The following is a 21,641-nucleotide window of genomic DNA, read 5'->3' as shown; positions in this document are numbered from 1 at the left end:
CCTCGCCCTGCGACAACCCAGGGGATGTCACTCAGTATTATCCACTCCCGAGTGACCAGAGGAGCTCCACCGAGATAATAACCCATCCCGGCTTGGGCTCGTGGGACACACGCACCCAAAAACCATTTACGCCAATAAAACGAGATTTTCTCGATTAAAATAAAATGCATAAATATGCAATATGCAATGCATGCCTCATGGTACGAATAACCAACTAAATCACAAACAAACATAACCAAGCACTCCGTCCTCAAACCATCCGACCCCCGAACTCCTCGGACTCAGTCCGGAATCAGCCAACCAACAAATAAATATTTATTGAATGAGCAAAATATATTTAAATCTAAAAGTAGGGTTTGAAAAATACTTACAACGCTATATGGTAATTTTAGAAAGCTCGTGGCGTTGCAAACGACGGAAGGAAAGCAACGTAACCTTGAAATTTCACTATGGCCGTGGGTTGTAAAATACCCACTTTTGAACGGGGACAAACCAAGGCTTGAGATTGATAGGGAAAGGTCTAAGGATATTTATGAAGCTAAGGGAAGTGGAGTTTGGCCGTGGGCAGCGGCAAAAATGGCGGAGGAAGGGCTTAAACGCCCAAAACGGAAACTAGCTCATGGGAGCTGTTCCGGCGACTGTTAGAGGCCGGAAATGGGTGGGTTAGGACGGCAAGGAGTCGGTGATGAAGTGGTGAAGATGTGGTGGCCGGAGGTGGAGCGACGGCGACAGATTGGAGCAAAAACCGTGTGGCTTGATGGGCTTTTTCCGGCTAAACGGCGGCTCCGTTGGCGGTGAAAATTTGTGGGGTGGTTCACTGGAGGGAGGGGAAGAAAATGGTGGGGGTGGTGTGCCGCACGGTGGCCGGCGGCGGTGGGTCTGGGCAGATGGTGTGTTCGGCGTGAAGGAGAGGGGAGAGAGAGAGACGGACGGGGGAGGGGGTCACGCGGGAGGGAAGGGGAAAAAGGAAGAAAAAGAAAAAGAAAAAAAGAAAAAAGAAAGAAAAGAGAAAAAAGGAAAAAGAGAAAAGAAAAGATGAAGGGAAGAAATGAGGTCCAATCCTCACTCCGGAAAACAAAACAGATCCGCCGAAAACGAGATTAAAAACCGTAAAAAGATTAAATAAATAAAACACAACAACAAATAAATAAAAACCAATTTAAAAGGAAATAATTTAAAATAAATAAATCAATATATTAATTAAATTAAAAACAACCCTTCAGTTAAAATACATGTAAAAACGGGTCCTCACATCCTTCTCCCCTTAAAACAAATTTCGTCCTCGAAATTTGCAAGATCTACCACGAACTTAAAACAAGCCACATAATATCACATAAACCATCTGTGACCAAGATTAAGAAACATACCGTCTTTACTCAAACAAGTATGGGTACTGCTCCCTCATGTCCGCTACTCGCTCCCAAGAGAATTTTTGAGCTAACGGATCTCCCCATGCCACCTTAACCAAAGGTGTCGTCTTGGACCTCAACTGTTGCTCCTTCCAATCCATGATCTACGACGAAACAACCTCATAAGTAAGATCCGGCTGCAACTGAATACTCTCTGGGTCGACAAAGCATGGCTCTTGTTGTCCAAAACTCTTCTTCAAGGACGATACGTGGAAGACATCATGAATATCCCCAAAATACTCTGGCAAAGTAACTCTATAGGTGACGGACCCTACCTTCTCCAGAATCTGAAAAGGGCCGACATACCTCGGATCCAGTTTCCTCTTCTTACCAAAACGCTTAACACCCTTCATGGGAGAAACTTTGAGATAAACCCAATCACCTTCTTCAAAAGAAAGCTCTCTCCTCCTGGTATTAGCGTAGCTTTTCTGGCGACTCTGAGCTGCTGCCATTTTATCCTTGATGATCCGAACTTGGCTTTGCATCTCTTGAATTATTTCGGGTCCAATTTTCCTACTCTCCCAACTTCATCCCAACACAAGGGCGATCTGCACTTCCTCCCATAAAGAGCTTCATAGGGAGCCATCTGAATGGTCGCATGGAAGCTATTATTATATGCAAACTCTATGAGCGGCAAATGATTTTTCCAACTCCCTTGAAATTCTATGACACATGCTCGCAACATGTCTTCAAGGGTCTGAATGGTGCGCTTTGATTGGCAGTCTGTATGCGGGTGAAATGCAGTACTGAACTTCAAATTAGTACCCAATGCTGCCTGCAAACTCTTCCAGAACTGAGACGTGAACCTTGGGTCTCGATCAGACACTATACTCTTTGGTATGCTGTGCAGCCGCACTATTTCTTTCACGTACAAGCGTGTCAACTTACCCAAGGAATCGATGTTATTAACATGCAAGAAATGAGCACTCTTCGTTAACAGGTCAACAATCACCCAAACAGAATTTTTCCCACTAGGCGTTCTCGGCAAGCCCACTACAAAGTCCATCGTGATGCCATCCCATTTCCACTCAGGAATAGGGAGGGGTTGGAGCATACCAACGGGTCTTTGATGCTCGGCCTTGACTTGACGGCATGTGTGGCATTTCTCAACATATAAGGCAATATCCCTCTTCATTCCATCCCACCAATAATTTTTCTTCAAGTCCCGGTACATCTTTGTACTGCCGGGATGAACTGAATAAGGGGCCGCATGAGCTTCTGCCACGATCTGCTCCTTGAATTCTGAATCTTTGGGGACCACTCTGCGATCTCGGAACCGAAGTATTCCATCTTTATCCATACTATAGTGTAACGGTCCTCGAGATTTTCTGACTCTTTTTCTGATATTCAGCAGCTTCGGATCCTTCCTTTGAAAATTCTTCAATTCTTCAAAATCAATTACCCGAATATCAAGAACTGAAGATAAAATCTCTTCTTGCTGTGAACTTTCAATAAGGAGCCTTCTCATCCCACAAAGCAAAGAATCCAATTCTAACGGCTCGGCTTCATCTTCCAAGTGCGATTTTCAGCTCAAAGCATCAGCAACTATATTATCCTTCCCCAGATGATACTTGATCTCACACTGGTAGTCACTGATTAGCTCTAACCATCGCCTCTGCCTCATGTTCAGATTTTTCTGGGAAAACAAGTGTTTCAAGCTCTTGTGATCGGTGTATACTTCACAAGCTTCCACATAGAAAAAGTGCCGCCAAATCTTAAGAGCAAAAACAATCGCAGCCAATTCCAAATCGTGCGTCGGATAATTCTTCTCATGGTCCTTTAGCTGACGAGATGCATAAGCAACAACCCGTCCTTCCTGCATAAGGACACAACCCAAACCGAATTTAGACGCATCGCTGAAGACTACGAATGGCTTATGCGGTTTTGGAAGCGCTAACACTGGTGCTGTCGTCAACCTGCTCTTCAATTCTTGGAAACTTCTCTCATACTTATCTGACCAAACAAATTCTGTATTCTTCCTAGTCAAAGCTGTGAGAGGTCCGGATAGGCGAGCAAATCCCTCCACAAATCTTCGGTAATATCTGGCAAGTCCCAAGAAACTCCGGATCTCGCGCACTGTAGTCGGATGCTGCCATGACAAAATGGCTTCCACCTTACTAGGATCAATAGCCACTCCGTCTCGGGAAATCACATGCCAAAGAAATCTGACTTCCTCCTACCAGAATTTACACTTGCTGAGCTTGGCATACAACTGGTGTTCTATCAATTTCCCAAGTACCAGACGAAGATGATACACATGCTCTTCAACATCTCGGGAATAAATCAGAATATCATCAATGAATACTACCACAAAGGAATCTAGATAAGGTCGAAATACTCAATTCATTAAATCCATAAAAGCAGCAGGGGCATTAGCTAACCCAAACGGCATCACCTTAAATTCATAATGCCCATATCTCGACCTGAAAGCAGTTTTGGGCACATCCTTGTCTCTGATCCTCAGCTGGTAGTATCCCGACCTCAAATCAATCTTTGAGAACACAGCTGCTCCTTGAAGCTGATCAAATAAATCGTCGATCCGTGGGAGAGGATATTTATTTTTGATGGTCACCTTATTTAATTCCTGATAATCGATGCACATACAGAGGGTTCCATATTTCTTTTTAACAAACAGCACTGGTGCACCCCACGGCGAAGTACTAGGCTGAATGACTCCCTTATCTACCAGCTCTTGCAACTGAGTCTTCAACTCTTTTAATTCAGCCGGTGCCATGCGGTAATGAGCTTTATGTACAGGAGCCGCTCCAGGTTCTAAGTCTATAACAAACTCCATTTCTTGAACAGGGGGTAGTCCAGGCAAGTCATCCACAAACACATCGGGGAATTCTTCGATAACTGGAATGTCTACCAAAGTCTTCTTCTCAGACGGCGTGGACACCATCTGAACTAAGAAGGCTTTCGCTCCCCATGCAATCTCTCTTCTTGCTTGAATTACCGATATAATTACCGGCTTTTCTTTTAACTTACTCCCCGCAAATTCCAGACAATCACCATCTGGAAGCTGAAAGCTAATTATCCGACTTCTGCAATTAATACTCGTAGAATATCGGTATAGCCAATCCATCCTGAGGATGATATCAAAACCCAACAGCTTAAACACCACCAAATCAGCATCCAAGAACCTTCCATCAAAATTTAACGGGCATCCCAAAGCAACCTTGGAACACCACACCATTTCACCATCGGGTAGAGCCACTACCAATGACTTTGGCAAAGGTTCTGTGACCAAATTACACATCCGAGCAAACGTGGAAGATACAAATGACTGTGAAGCACCCGAATCAAACAAAGTGCAAGCATAAAACTCATATAAACGGACTCTCCCTGAACCAAACACATTAACCCATGAAATCCAAAAAAACAAAGGAGAAACCAAATATACTAAAAATTAAATCCAACATAAAATTAAATTAAATTAATCTATACCTGTAATTACTCCAGCATCATGGGTCGCTGGTGCCTCATTATCCACATCTCCGGGTGTGACAGCATAAACCCGGGCTTGCACTGCTTGCCTTGGATTTGTTCTTCCACCGTGTCTACCTTCACGGCTTCTTTGAACTGGTCTTGGACACTCACGGGCAAAGTGACCCTACTGGCCACAATTATAACATCGAGCACCACCAGAAGGGCACTCACCCACACGGGCTCTATTACAAACTCCGCAAACTGCCACACGTCCTACCATGCGAACACCTGAGGATGCTTGCGTTCGAGTTCCGGTCCGCTGAACAAATTTCTGAGGCGAACCCAAGTTGCTTCCTTCACTAGAAAAACTTCGCCTCTTATGCCCTGGAGAGGAGCCCATGCTCAGATTATTCTCTCGCTCTATAAGAGTGGCCACATCCACTAAGTCCTGAAAAGTGGATATCCGGTGACTGACCACCATATGGCGTATATCAGGGCGTAGTCCCTCCTGGAAACGCTCAGCTCGCATCTCCTCTGTGGCGATGAGGTGGGGAGCAAATCGCCCAAGTTCTATAAATCTTCGGGCGTACTGTTCCACTGTCGTGCTCCTTTGGACCAAATTTGAGAACTCTATTGCCTTTTGCTTCCTTACAGAAGCGGGAAAGAAGCGATCATTAAACTCTTTCTTGAAGCGATGCCAGGTTACAGCGGCGAAAGATCCCAATTCTAATTCCAGCATCACCCTCTTGGTATCCCACCAATCAGAAGCGGTGCCTTGCAACAGATAACAGGCGTAGAGTACCTGTTGCGACTCGGTGCAACCACACACCTCAAAAGTTCTTTCCAAGTCCTTGATCCACTTTCCAGCTTGAAGTGGATCATTTTCTCCAGTGAAGTATGGAGTCCTATGCGCCTCGGTGCAACCACACACCTCAAAAGTTCTTTCCAAGTCCTTGATCCACTTTCCAGCTTGAAGTGGATCATTTTCTCCAGTGAAGTATGGAGTCCTATGCGCCAGAAAGCGCTCATAGGTGCATCCGGCTTGCCCCATGCTACTAGATCCTCCTGGGTATAGCCAAGGCCCTCCCTGATGTGGCCAAGGACCTCCTGGTTATGGCCAAAACCCTCTTTGTTGTGGACAAGGCCCTCCTTGTTATGGCCAGGGACCCCCTTGTTGTGGCCAACGACCCCCTTGTTGTGGCCAAGGTCCTCCTTGTTGTGGCTAGGGCCCTGTCTGCTGTGGCCTAAAATTCTGCTGCATAAACTCCGTCATCTGCCGTATTGCTTGGGCTATGGAGTCATCTCTTGATGTATTGTCCCGTGGCTCCTGAGTAGATTTCCTTGGTCTCACCATTTTTCCTGCCACCACAACCTTTGACCCCCTTTAAGAAAACAAAAACACATAAAACCAACAACAAACAAAAACAAAAACCAAAGACCAACACCACATAGCAAGAAACAAAAAGAAACCAGCTCGCAAAAACATAACTAAATAAATAAAAACAAGCAACCAAGTTCAAACAAATAAAACAAACATATAAAACATGTCAAAAAGCAACTTTACTTGAAATAATTTTTTTAAAACACAACTTAAAAAAATATTCTGGTACTACCTACGGGACATGTGGTTTTACCCACAGCCAAACCGCTCTGATACCACCTGTGACGCCCCCAAAACCCCACGCACGGACACGGAGAAATCGAGACGTCCGGATGATGACATCACGGGTCACCACCCTATCGACGTGTGCCAAGTGTGTGCATAAGCAACGAATGTGCACAAGAAATACGCAGCGAAAAGCAAAGTCAATAACTAAGTACCATAATTTTTCTTAATTTAATACAAAGCTGTTCAAAACATATATGATAAAATATTACAAAACACAAAACATAAACTCCACTCAGAACTCCGGCGGAGCCACATCCTCGGGCTCAGCCTCCTCCTCCTCCTCGAACTCTGCACCAAAATCTACGGAACCAAAAATGGTGCCGCAGGTAAGTAAAATCCAAACACCACTAGATAAAAATATATAAAACTCAAACAATATGCATGAAAGAAAAACCAATGCACATGCCAGATAAAATCATAATTTTTCTACGCACGCCAAAAACCCATTTGGCCAAAAACATATCCTTAAAACCAAGCCTCGCCATTATCCCAGATAATGGCCCAAACCACAATTTTCCCAGAAAATGGATCAGAAGTCTCAGTACATTCTCGCCATTATCCCAGATAATGGCTCAAACCACTATTTTCCCAAAAAATGGATCAGAAGTCTCGAAACCAAACCTCACCATTTTCCTAGAAAATGGCCCGCATCCGAAAACCATAAAAACAATCCAATTATGCATGCTCCATGATCTCCCCTAGGGATCATCCGCACACCCTGGCTCTGTGCCACACCACAGGTAATGACTACGCATGTGACACCTAAACGAGCGATGCCCAGACTCGCGCCCCATGCGTACCTGGCCAGGCCATCCTCTAGTCCCCGCCACTCTAGGGACCACGGAGTCGACACGATAGCTTTACCGTATCGTGCGATCCGGTCATTGCCCTGCGACAACCCAGGGGATGTCACTCAGTATTATCCACTCCCGAGTGACTAGAGGAGCTCCACCGAGATAATAACCCATCCCGGCTTGGGCTCGTGAGACACACGCACCCAAAAACCATTTACGCCAATAAATGAGATTTTCTCGATTAAAATAGAATGCATAAATATGAACTATGCAATGCACGCCTCATGGTATGAATAACCAACCAAATCACAAACAAACATAACCAAACACTCCGTCCTCAAACCATCCGACCCTCGAACTCCTCGGACTCAGTCTGGAATCAGCCAACCAACAGATAAATATTTATTGAATGAGCAAAATATATTTAAATCTAAAATTAGGGTTTGGAAAATACTTACAGTGCTATATGATATTTTTAGAAAGCTTGCGGCGTTGCAAAAGGTGGAAGGAAATCAACGTAACAGTGAAATTTCACTGTAGCCTTGGGTTGTAAAATACCCACTTTTGAACGGGGACAAACCAAGACTCAGGATTGATAGGGAAAGGTCTAAGGATGTTTATGAAGCTAAGGGAAGTGGATTTTGGCCATGGGTGGCGGCAAAAAGGGCGGAGGAAGGGCTTAAACGCCCAAAACGGAAACTAGCTCGTGGGAGCTGTTCCTGCGACTGTTAGAGGCCGGAGATGGGTGGGTTAGGACGGCAAGGAGTCGGTGATGAAGTGGTGAAGAGGTGATGGCCGGAGGTGGAGCGACGGCGGTAGATTGGAGCAAAAACCGTGTGGCTTGATGGGCTTTTTTCGGCTAAACGGCGGCTCCGTTGGTGGTGAAAATTTATGGGGTGGTTCACCAGAGGGAGGGAAAGAAAATGATGGGGGTGATGTGCCGCACGGTGGCCAGCGGTGGTGGGTCTGGGCAGATGGTTTGTTCGGCGTGAAGGAGAGGAGAGAGAGATACGGACGGGGGAGGGGGTCGCGCGGGAGGGAAGGGGAAAAAGGAGAAAAAGAAAAAGAAAAAAAGAAAAAAGAAAAAAAAGAGAAAAAAGGAAAAAGAGAAAAGAAAAGATGGAGGGATGAAATGAGGTCCAATCCTCGCTCCGGAAAACAAAACAGATCCGTCGAAAACGAGATCAAAAATTATAAAACGACTAAATAAATAAAACACAACAGCAAATAAATAAAAACCAATTTAAAATGCAATAATTTAAAATAAATAAATCAATATATTAATTAAATTAAAAATAACATTTCAATGAAAATACACGTAAAAGCGGGTCATCACACTAACCCTATTCCAACCCCTATGGGGAGTACACCTTGCCCTGCCCCTAATCCCACATAGGGCAAGAAACATGTGTCCATAGTTTGGTCTGACTTTACCAAACTAGAGGGTGGTGACCTTAATAACCCACAAGCTAAATGTAATGACTCTGAGAAAATATATGGATGTCACTATAGGAAATATGGTACATCCCAACTGAAGGTCCATTTAGAGGAACAATGCAAGAAGAGTCCAACGTTGGGGGTCCAACGTTGAAGGGGTATACGAAGTATAATTTCGATGAGTGTAGAAGGAGGTTAGCTCGTATGATTGTCATAGACGAGCTGCCTTTTCAGTTTTTGGAGGGTAAAGAGTTTCAAAAATTTTTCCAAGAGTTGGAACTGAGATTTATGCTTCCTTCTTGTCATACTGTGGCAAAATATATTAAAAAGATGTACATAAAAGATAAAGATGTTTTGAGGGGCCAATTGGTGGGTTGGTAGTTTGCCTTACTACTGATACTTGGACTTCTACCCAAAATATGTATTACATGCCTTTGACTATGCATTTTGTTGATTTTGATTGGGTTCTTCACAAAAAGAATATTAAGTTTTTTCGAATAATTGATCACAAGGGTGAGACAATTGGGAAGGTCTTGGAGGCTGCAATAAAGGAGTGGAGGTTGGCACGGGTTTTGACTATTTCGGTTGATAATACGTCGTCTAATGCTGTTGCCTTGGGATATCTGAAGACTTATTTTAAAGAGGCAAATAAGAGATTCTTGGGTGGTGAATATTTGCATGTTAGATGTGTTGCACATATTTTGAATTTAATTGTGACTGAGGGGTTGAAAGATGTTGATGACTTGGTTGCACGAGTTAGAATGTTTGTGAAATTTGTGAGGCATTCTCCTTCTAGATTGGAGAAATTTAAAGTTTTTGCAAAGGCCACGGGCATAACATTGAAGAAGGATCTTTGTATTGATGTTCTTACTAGATGGAACTCAACCTTCTTGATGTTGGAGGAGGTACAAGAATATAAGATAGCCTTTCAATTATTGGGTGATGAAGACATCCAATATGTCAAATACTTTGATGAGCACGGGGGATTGGGAAAGCCTAATGTTGATGATTGTGTGGTAGTTTATACTTTTGTTGATTTTCTCGGGCTTTTTTACGATATCACATTAAATATATCTGGTTCTTTGTTTCCTACATCCCATGGGTTTTGTCAACAAATATGTAGGGTGAAAGAAGAATTAGAAGACATGCGTAGGGGTTCCAATGAAAAGATGAAGGGGATGACAGTTACCATGATGCTAAAATATAACAAGTATTAGGGAGATTTGACTAGAATGAATATTTTGTTATATGTGGCTGTTATTCTTGATTCTCGTTTGAAAGTTTTAGGCATGTTATATGGTTTGAGACTTGCTCGCGATTAGGTATGGGCTGATCTTATTGGTGAAATGGCCCGAGATACCCTGACTAAATTGTTTGATGAGTTTAATGCAATTAAGGGTGGTACTGCATCTAAGACACATACTCCTACCCTAATGCTTTCTATAGACACCGTGACCAGGCCTCATAAAAAGAAGTATAGAATGCCGTGGACTAAGACTCTCGCATAGAATCTCACACTAGTCCATCAATCTACAGAGGTGGTTTCGAAGTTAGACAACTATTTGTCAGCGGATATGGTCTAAGATGATGATGATAATTTCGATATATTAGGATGGTGGAAGACTGCAGTAAGGAAATATCTCATCCTTTCTAAGATTGCCTGTTGTAGTTTGGTCATCCCTATTAGTACCGTTGTTTCAGAGTAAGCCTTTAGTACCGGAGAGCGCATATTGGATTATTTCCATAGTAAATACAATTGTCGAGGCATTGATATGCACACGGAGTTGGATGATAGGAAATGAAATTCATGTTCCGAATGTTTTAGATTTTAAGAAGACTGATGAGGAGGGTGGTGATCACTCTGGATCTGGACCACCTGGTAATTGTTTTTATTTTATTATTTTGATTTATTTATATTCATTTTGATTTCGTCGGTATTAATTTTAGTATTAATTGTTGTAACAACACATGAGATGAAGTTTAGCTCCGTTGCAATATGAATATGTGCTCAAACCCGGGCTGCCCCAAATGTCACGGCCAAAGACAACCCACAGCTCTTTCTTTAGAATATTCAAAATTTGAATCATTTGTTCATATTATGTATTCAATGATTTGTAATGTGGATACAATGTCTCTTGGACACTTTTATATCTGTAATTTTGTAATTGTTTAGTCTTTCAATTTTGTAATAGCTTAGTTATTATTGTTAGTTTATTATGTATTAGACTAGTAATTTTTATTCATGTAACTTTTTTTTTAGTAGACTAGACTAACTAGTAATTATTAGCCATAAAATCAATTTTTATTCATGTAACTTTTTTTTTTAATCTGGTTTTTAGGGTTTTTTTTTTTTTTTTGTAACTTATAATTTTAGATCCAGAAACAACTTCTAGGCCATTTTAGGCCCATTTTAGCTATTTCTGGGCCAAAAACCGCTTCTGGACCCAAGGCCTAGTAAGGGGATGGGGGGCGGACTGATTGGCCCCCCAATTCGCACCTTGTTATGCGAGAAGGGGTACCCTGCCCCTGCACTTCGAGAGAGGATGATGGGGGTAGAATTCCCCATCTGCCCCATGCAAGGGTGGGGGGAGGGGAGGGGGCTACCCCACACCATATGGTGGGGTAGCACCCCTACTATCAATGGAGCAGCAATTGTTTCATAATTTCTTATAAACTTCTTGTAATAGCCAATTAAGAACCCTCTCAGTGCTTTCAAGGAATTGGGAATGAACCAATCTATCAAGGAAACAATCTTACAAGGACTAGATTTGACACCACAACCATAAATGACATGACCCAAGTAATCAAATTCTTCCATTGCAAATTTACATTTTGACATTTTTACATACAAACTGTGCTGCTTTAATACCCTCAAAACTAATATGAGATGTGCCAAATGCTCCTCCAAATTCTTGCTATAAATCAGATTGTCATAAAAAAAGTCAAAACAAACATTCTAAAAAATGGTCTGAACACATCATTCATCAACTCACAGAAAATAGTAGGAGTATTAGTAAGGCCAAAAGGCATTACTAAGAACTCATATTGGCCGCTCATGAGTTCTAAAAGCTGTTTTCACAATGTCTTATTTTGTGACTTGAATCTGGTGATAACCAAACCTCAAATTTAGCTTGGAAAAAACCGTTGCCCCAAATTATTCATTAAGCAACTCATGAATGGTAGGTATGAGATACTTGTCCTTGATGATTAGTTCATTTAGTACATGGTAGTTTGCACACATCCTCCATGATCCATATGATTTTTTATAAGAAGCACTAGTGAAGAGAAGGGCTTTGATTGGGCCTCAGTACTCTATATTTTAACAAATCTTGGACAATATTCTCTTTTTCAATCTTCTGGTAGTGTGGGTATTTGTAAGGGCTCATTGAAACTAGGCCAGTTCCATCCTTTAGTAGAATATGATTATCCAAAGTTCTGCTGGGATGCAACCCAACAGGTTTTGCAAACACCTCCTTAAACCCCTCAATCAGTTTTGCTACTTATTTTATCTGAATTCTAGGTTTATATTCTTGTTCCCCAACCACCAATTGTAAAAACCATTCCTGCTATCTTACCAAAGAAGACTTCAACCTACTCTCCCCATTCTGCACCTTCAAATCATTAGACCTCAGTCCATACAAAGAAACTTTTGAATGTCAAACCACAAAGCACATTGACGTAGAGTTAGAATTCCAATTAATGGAACCCAAGTCTTTTAACCATTGAACCCCCAGCACAATGTTACAACCAGCTAAGGTTAGAATATGAAAAGAAATTCTGAACCTCAAGACTTGAATTTTAATCAATTCTTCACATCTTCCTTTACTCAACTGTTTATCACCATTGATCACTCTCACATGTAAATTTGAATCATCCAGAACTTTTTACTTTGCTGCTTGTAGCACTAGTAGATCTAAGAAGTTATGTGTACTCCTTGAATCCACCAAAATTCCCACTGTAAAACTCCTATTCTTCCAAGTAATCTCATAACATTATTATTAGAACATCTCGAGATTGCATGAATGGATGTTTTCAGACCTTCATCCCCAGCTGCTATCTCTTCCCCATGACATTAATATATTCAATGAACTCCTCAACTTCTGCCTTTTTATTAACATTGTCCTCTACTCGCAACAAGTACACTTTTGGATTCTTATATACATGTGCAAGATTGCATTTTTCATCACAATGGTAGCATAGACATTTCTTTCTTTTTTCATCCATTTGGGAAGAAATCTCTTTTTTCTTGACTTGTAGAGTAGGTTTCTGCATCTTTGTCCCTTCCACAACTAAGTCCGTATTTACTACACTCGTCATCCATGGCCTCTTAGTTGCTAATAGGTATTCTTCTTGGATTTTTTCTAATCCAAAAGCTGTATTGAGGTTAATAGGATTGAGCATTCATATTGGTAATTGAATTTCATCCTTTAGGCCACTCAAAAAGTAGTCCAATTTAAGCCTCTCAGACAACCTTTTAAGCGTATGGGACAAAGCCTTAAATTGAGCTTTATACACAACCACATATGAGGATTGCTTAAGACGTGTTAAAGCCTCCATTGGGTCATCATAAATTGTTAGCCCAAATCTTACTTGCAATGCATTTACAAAAGAATTCCACCTATTTAAAACACAACAGTCTATGACATCTTGATACCATATGACAGCCTCACCCTCCATATGATATGATGACATTAAAAGCTTCTGACTTAAAGGTGTCTGATGATAATCAAAGTATTGGGTGGCTTTGAAAATGTGATTACTTGGACTTAGCCAGGTCATTGTCTATTACTTTCATTATATTTAGTTTAACACTTAATTATTTGTCCAAGTTTTGGCATATACAGAATATCGAAAGCATCAAAGGCCTTGCTATCTTAGAGAAGGGGCGCCCAAGCCCACTACGAGGCCCATCATTTGTTAGTTAGAGTTGGCCACTAAGGGCCTAGGATTTAGAGAAAACCCTAACTAGAGTTTTGGCATAGGAGTCGTCTACTTGGGAGAAGAAAAAAAAGAACTTTTAGCTTTTCCTAGAATTCCCATCATTAGGAACCTAGGAAAGAAGCACCTTGGATAGCATATTGATGCCACAAGGCCAACATGCAAACCAACACCTATAGTACTTTGAACCTAGATATGAAAGTGAAAGGGGGGAGGGGGGAGAGAGAGAGAGAAGAGAGTCGAAACCGTAAGGGCCACATGCCACATGGACTTGTGTGTGAGTTTCTAGGAGATGCAATGATTTGGGGCACCTAGGGAAGGTGCAAAATCATAAGCACAAGGTTCTAAGAGGCTCTAGGAATTTAGCCAAAGGGGATTACATGCCTAGCTATGAAGCGCCAACAACCATTTTGCCACTTGTAGAAAACATGAGAGTTCCAAGGAGTTGGCATGGGGAAGTTCAAAAGGCAAATTCATAACCTGTGAGGATTAGGGTTTCGGCCAACGTGAGATGTACTTTGTCAAGTGTCACACATGCATTTGAGATGAGGGATTCTAGAAGGAAAAATGATTAGAAATGGAAGAGGCAACTTGGGACAAGGCAAAACCTAGTCCTTAGATTCAACAACACACACGCACCCCACACCCACACGCCACATGTCAGTTGCCTAGGGAACCAACACCCACACGCCACCCAAGTCTAGAGGAGAGGAAAGGTTGCCTAGGGAACCAACACTACACGCCACCCAAGTCTAGGGAAGAGCAAGAGACCTTGTGGGGAAATGAGAAGGTTTGACCAACCCACACACATACATTCGCCACTTGCCAAGTGGCAAGCCTGCACATGTTCATACTCCCAAGGATGATTGAGGGTTTTGTGTTTTGACCTTTTAGTCATCGAATTCATTGAACCTAGACGCCATGCATGAGCCTCTTGCTTTTCCAAGGTTAGGATGTGAGAGAAGGAGGGATGTCTATAAATGGGAAGGGGCCGAAGGGTGAAGGGTGTTTTTGGACAAATTTCAAGTCCTTATTCTTGCTTTTCTTCTCCTCCCATATGGCTAAGCCATTTTCTCACCATTTCTTGCCAACCAAACACCATACACATACCCTCCATCTTCATCCAACCAATCTCACGAGTGAAGAAGGAAGTGGTGACTCCACCCAAGAGGAAGGAACACGCATGGTAAGAACCATATGCCCATCTTCATCCACACACACTTGGCCACTTTGAGTGAAAAAGGTGATCCATGCTTTCTTGTGCACATACACATTCAAGAAAGGCTAGGGTTTCTTCTCAAGGGAAGGATTGGTCCACCACTAGCATAATACATGTGAGCATGAGATTTTGGAAGGGAAGAAGGCCACGACCCCTCTTGAGTTTGAACTAGGATCCCTTTTCTCTATAGAGTTCAGCCATATGAGTTCAGCCCGAATGCATGAGGAACCTATCTAGCAATGAAATAGAGTTCATGGGCGATGAGGGAGTAAACCCTAGTTTGAATTAGGGTTTTTGCGTGTGTCTTCCTCTAATATTGTTTAATATATTTTTGGCTTGCTATTTGTTAACTCTTTGGATAATGTTTGCATATGCCACGTAAACGTTGCATTCTTATTGCTATTGTATGCCCTCACTGATTGATGATAATCTCTTACTTTGTAATCTGATTCACATGATGATCTTGCCATCCTTAATTGTTTATGATGCTTTTGGATATGCTTGAAGATAGTGGTTCAAGCTGTTGGTTATAACATGTTTTTATAAGTCTCAATGATTTGGCCATTTCTATATGTATATGCTCGGGTTTTAAACATTGTCCTTCCATTTTGGTACGTGTTGAGTGCTTTACCTATGTTGTAAGCTGAGTATTCGAATCTCTAATATGTTCAAGTCGTAACCTGAGATGTTCAATGTTTGATTACATGATCACATGACTCACGGCATTCACATGGTCATATGGTCCATGAATAGAAAAGTGTTACAAGTCTCATGTCACATGCATTTGGGTTGCAAATTTTTTTCAAAGAAAAGAATCTATACATGTTTTATAACGACCCCAAATGCTAGGATAGAAAAATGTCTTAGTGGAATTCCTTTGTACACTCTGGAGTGTTTAAAATGGAGTGGTAGCACTGGGCTTGACAAAGTATTGTCGGTGGATCTTGAATGGATCCTTGTGAAAAGGATATCGAAGCGGGGTAGCACCTAAAACTAGTGGATGCCTCACATATGTTAAACATGGTGAAGATGAAATTGTGAATTGTCATATAAGTTAAAGATATGACATATTCACCATGTTCAAGTGGGCCGTTGAATGATGGGATAACTAGTGGAGAACCAACAGTGCATAGGGGAGTCGTGAGGTATCTAACTATATGTTACAAGAAATAAATAAGGCAATGAGCTCAAAGACATGTTACATGTATATTGATTAATGTGAAAAGATGGAAAAGATGTTTTATTTAAAAGTTAAAGTTTCATAAGCCAAGTTTTTGTGTCAAGTACATGTCCATGCATTCATTTCATAGTTTGCCTTTATATGCTTACGTTATCTATTGTATTTTGTGTGTTTACTTACTGAGATTTCTTGAAATCTCATCGTGGTATTTTCTACTAACATTCCCAACTCGGAATGGTAGAAGTTGTGGCAAGTACGTGAGACCTTATAGAGCAATAAATGAGATTAATGAGTTGATAGAGGACGAGTTTACAGTAGAGGTTTGTTATAATTTTATTGACACCGTATTGGAGCTCACGACACAGCGTCTTAAGGATATTCTAGAAGCTCTTCATAAGGATGACCTCGGGACCAGGTCACCCAAGCCCGAAAAGGCCTCTAAGTTAAAGAAGCACATGGATTTTGTGATGGGATATATTAAACAAGCTAGAGATTGTTTTGTTGAGGCAAAGGAAGTTGCTTCTAGCTTAGGACTTCTTGAGCCAGAGCCCCTACAGACAAGGAAAATTTTCTTGAGTGTAACTAGCGATGGGACCTTAGTGCTACTAAAGTTTCCCGTTTCTTAAATTGAGGTTGAGATGCTTTGGGATAATTAGTTTATGGTACCATTCTATTTTACAAATTGCTTTAAATCTTACTTAGATTTACATGAATTTTTTGCTACGATTTATTGCATACTGCTGAATATAATAGGTGCATTGCATCTTAACTATCATTTAGGGGAGTATATATATAGCTTTGAGTTACATGTCTCGACGCTTCAGTCACCATCCAGTTTCAAGCGGGGTCTGGGGTCATTAGAGAAAATCCACCCATATGAATTATTCCCACTGAGATGGGGAAAATCTAACCTCACTCTATGAAGTATAGAGATCATTTCTTCATTCATACCCAATCTATCATCATAACAACTACCCTACCCCAGGTGAAACTACTTGATGATTTTCTACAGAGTTTTGATCATACCAGTGAACATGTCTAAATTGTCAGTCTTGCCATGTATAGCATTCTAGTGTTCATCCAATTGTCTCTGTAGAACCTCTTGATTTTTCTAATTGCCCTTCTGATGTAACTTCAACGTAGCGGAACATGTACTATTTGCCATTGTAGGATCACATTTTCTCTGATACCAATTGTTAAGATTAATCCAACTATTGATCCAAAATCCCTAAGACTGTTGGATGTTAATTTAATTAAACATTTAACGTTCAGGATGATTACAAACTTCAACGTAGTGGAATGTGTACCTTCTGAAATTGTAGATCACATTCAATCTGATACCAATTGTTATGGTTACCCTTCAATTCATATACAAAATCACATAACACAAGCAACAATACACAAAATCTCTTAAACACAGAACAAGAACTAAGAAAGAACAAGAATTGAAAATTTGATTCTTGGAAGAGGCTTAGAAGGAACATCCAACCTCTAGAGAAGAAAACTTCAATTATCAAGAATTTGAACACAAGTCCTTTACAATGGTTTCGTTTTTATACTACTAAGCTACAAAGTAAAACATAGTCATTTTATTACACAAAACACATACAAAAATGCATCATATAATCTCTTCTTGTGCAGCTCTTGCAACTCAAAACACACTGTTTCATTAAATCTCCAAAATGTCCCGTTTCAACTTCCAATTTCTTAAATACCGTTGCTTGCCACAAAACGCACTGCTTCATTTAATCCTTCCAAAACACACCATTTTGCTTATTTAAGTTAAAACCTGTTGCTCATCTTGACACCATCACAACATAACTTGAAACCCCTTACAAGGGTTATTGGTTGGCAATTTCTGTAGCTACCCGAGTGGTGTTCCAACTTCCTGAGGTGGTCAATAGTGGACACAGCAAAAGCCACAACTTCAACTTAGTATACGGTACAGAAAATAAAATAACGCAAGGGTATACGGTGACAATGCCATCGTGGAGGGAGGCCGGAGACATACCATTGGTGTGTTTTGTGATAGTCCTGGTGAAGATTTCCAGAGGATGGCCTTCTTGACTTGGTGTGTAGGAAATTTGATTTCACAATAGGGGTTTTGGCCGCAAGAATATTGTTCGTTTGGTGGAGGAAATATTGTGGGTGAAAAAGAGAGTATATACGTGAGGGTTTTGAGGTACGTGTAAATCCGTTGGTTACCAATTAGGAAGGTTTTCAAACTAGGAAATCAAAACCGAGAGATATACGGGCGGGTAGAGAGTGGAAGAATTCCACTCAAATAAAATCACCGTCTCAAGAAAGAACAGATTAATTTGTTTTTAATAATAATAATAAAAATCCATAATTTATAACCTGCGTTACACAATTACAACAAAAAAATGCAAAAAATGACCGCAAAATAGTACGAAGATCATTAAAGACCTTAGGGCAAATCTATTCATTTTATTACATCAATTCCTAGTAATTAGTATGGTCTATACTCGCTTTTTTATTATAAGCATGCAGAAAATATTAATATTTGTTAATATATATATTATGATCAGAATTGCTAGATGCAGTCGGTAAATACAAGCGGGATGCAAACGGTTGTACGGAATGAATAAAAAAAAGTTATAAAAATAATTTTTTTTATATGAGTCCCATATTAATTCACTTTTTTCAAAACGACTGCACGCCGCTTGCACAACCATGACTGTAAATATCATTTCTCTATTATGTCGCTTGCACAATCACGACTGCAAATATAATTTCTCTATTATGATACGCTATCCCTCAACCATACGGCAGTAGTACTATCAATCGCTGGAGTCAAGTCTCGATCGGCGACAAGCGATAGCCCAACTTGCAGATTAAGATGGATGGAGTCTTCCACTTTGGATATAAAATGAAGACAAAGACCTGCCATAAGCAACCTGTCCCAACTGTCTCCCCATGCATACTCATACTGATATTTCTCTTTTTCTTTTTTTATTTGAAATTACCAGTATAACATTAACTAGTTCAGCTGAATCATTTTCATTCTTAGAGGCACTAGCATTTTGACATCGATTTTGTATACCTTTTTTCCAGATACAAAGGCACAGATCAGATTCAAGGCACCTTGAAATGGCATCAGGATGAATTGTACATGTCAGCGTGCTTTAAATCAGGAATGCAATAAAACAAATGCAGTACTGCTTTCCAGAACAGGAAATTATTATGCTTTAGAACATAATGACCACCAACTTACTATGGCCACTCATGTTTTATAAAACAGGGAAGAAAAGTACAAAACCTACCAACCTAAATGCCTTGGTCGTAAGGAAACGAGGTGGAATCCAACCAGGCATCACCAGTAATGAACTCCGACACCGTGTAGTTATATGCATCGTAATAATCCATTACATGATACCCCGGCCAACTAACCCGACCGTCCGTTGATGAACCAGGCCCGTAATTGTTATACTCCCCGTAATTCAACGTGTCCAAGCCTTGACCCCCCTTCCATTGAATCCACCCAGTTGGGTCGATGAAGTCGCCGACGTAGGACTCGAGGTAGACCGTCCGAGAATACAACCTCCATGGCCGCCCGAGGTAGCTCTTGAACCTGCCGGAATTGGAGGTCAGATCATCCGTAGCTAGGATTGAACAGTTCTGTATAGAGATTCCGGTGTCCTCATCTGGGGAATCGCGAGACTGTGCTGTTATAACCGTGTATTGATTAGGCAATGGCATTCTGGAGATGATGTTACAACCCTGGAAAACCACCGCTGCATTCCCGAAGAGGAAATCTATTGTCCCTGAAATGTCGCACTTTCGGTAGAACTGTCGGAAGGAATGAACGTATAGTGTGTCCTGGTAACCATCGATGGAGCACCTGTACAAAGCGGCCAAGTCAGCATTTACTCTCAAGGCAACAGCTTGCTGTTTCTCTGGTCCAGCCCTGTTCTCGATCGATATGTCTCGTGCCAGAAATCCATCGCCAGACACAGCTGAAATCCATTCAAGTTGCAAGTCAAATATGGGTTACGAAAGAGGGTATTTTATAATGTTCTCTGTCTGAGAAGATCAAACCCAAAACAATTAGAGTAACGAAGAAGACGAAATTAAATAAAAGCAAATTGAAAGTTTACAGTACCAAGAGTTGCAGATCCGAAAGTGGTCCAGCCATCGGCCACACTTCTGTCGCCAGTAATGAGAGTGACATCACTTCCATCTCCAAGCAGGACAATGTTGGGCTTGTAAATTGGGATTTCCACATTTTCCTCATAAGTCCCTCCTTTAACATAGATGATCGTTCTATCGTTGTAACTATTATTTGGGGCAAAGTTGATGGCATCGGTGATTGTGGTGAAGTTTCCTGTTCCATCTGCAGCCACCGTCAGCACCTGCCCCGGATCATATTCGTCATCTGAGCTCTCAAGGATCCGAGTGTCTTTCTTTGACAACCATGTTGGAACACCCATGAGGCGCCGATTTTTGGTGCCTTTTTTAGCCCTTTGCTTGGACACAACCGAGAGAGAATTACTCACATGTTTGTAAGTGTTAGTTATGGAGTTCACGAGGATTGGCTTCAAAGAACCCGATGCTGTATCCAGACCTTCTAAGCATGTGTCCTTGTTTGTGAGTGCTGCGCTAAGGTACGCTGATGCATCGGCCAGTTTTCGTTGGTTGGAGGAATTGATTCGGGCCACCGATCTTCGTAAAGAAGACAACGTTATTTGGTGTAGTTCCCGGCAGTCTTTGATGGTTCCTCTTTGTTTCTCGATGATGTTTGATTGTCCGGCAGTAAGAAACAGATTCGAGAGCTTTTCAGACTCGGTTATTGCGGTCTGGAGGGTGTGGAGGAGGAAGTTGAGGATGTCTGGACCGATACTAATCGATATGGAGAGCTTCAATGAATAGAAACAGACATCTGGGTATGGTGTGGTCTTGCAGAAAGATCTCATTGTTGATAGCTGGTAATGCAGAGAATTTATGGAAGAAGAGGAAGAGTTTAGAGCCCATGTTCTTGAGAAGATTGCAGAGAGGAGAAGAAACAACTTCAGATTCATGGAGGCAGCCATCGAAGTTACATGAAACAAACTGAAAGACAGATGCAGAGGTTAAGAAGGAAAATGGCTGATGGCCCTTATTAGATAATGCCATTGGGAACGTATGGACTCTCTTATTGTCGAGAGTAGTTTACACGGACTTTGATGGCAAAGGTTCAGGACAAAGAAATAAGCTACTAGGCATTTTTTTTTTTTTTAATTTTTATTTCCTTCACGGAGAAATATGAATATGTTGAGAGATGGTCTTGTACCCTTGTTAGCATACTGGGAAATGCTGGAGGGTGGCTGCCCACGGTATTCCATTATTGATCTTTTATTTATGTTCTTTAATTATTTATTCATCTCGGTATATGATATCTGTGTACTTATTTGACACATTTTCCCCCATTTTTATTCCCTAGAATTTGAAACTTTAATCCACAATCAATGGCACGGTTGAAAAGTGTGTATATGACAGTCAATATATATAAATAAAACATTAATGCTTAAATTAGTCTTTGTGGTTACCTTTTAGCGGTTGAGTTGAT

At 41.2% G+C, this 21,641-nt stretch overlaps 1 protein-coding gene across 1 annotated transcript; it reads right to left on the bottom strand.

Annotated features, from left to right (window-relative positions):
• Positions 1-19,187: 19,187 nt before the first annotated feature.
• Positions 19,188-21,327, bottom strand: LOC122304215 (probable pectinesterase/pectinesterase inhibitor 12). Its single transcript, XM_043116334.1, has 2 exons — positions 20,199-21,327; positions 19,188-20,052 (listed from the first exon to the last, which is right to left on the bottom strand). The coding sequence occupies exons 1-2, from the start codon at positions 21,124-21,126 to the stop codon at positions 19,364-19,366; spliced, it is 1,617 nt and encodes a 538-aa protein (XP_042972268.1). The 5' UTR covers positions 21,127-21,327; the 3' UTR covers positions 19,188-19,363.
• Positions 21,328-21,641: the final 314 nt, after the last annotated feature.

This window comes from Carya illinoinensis, chromosome 3 (assembly GCF_018687715.1).
Source record: "Carya illinoinensis cultivar Pawnee chromosome 3, C.illinoinensisPawnee_v1, whole genome shotgun sequence".
Lineage (NCBI taxonomy): Eukaryota > Viridiplantae > Streptophyta > Magnoliopsida > Fagales > Juglandaceae > Carya > Carya illinoinensis.
This window is presented reverse-complemented; position numbering and strand designations above follow the sequence as displayed.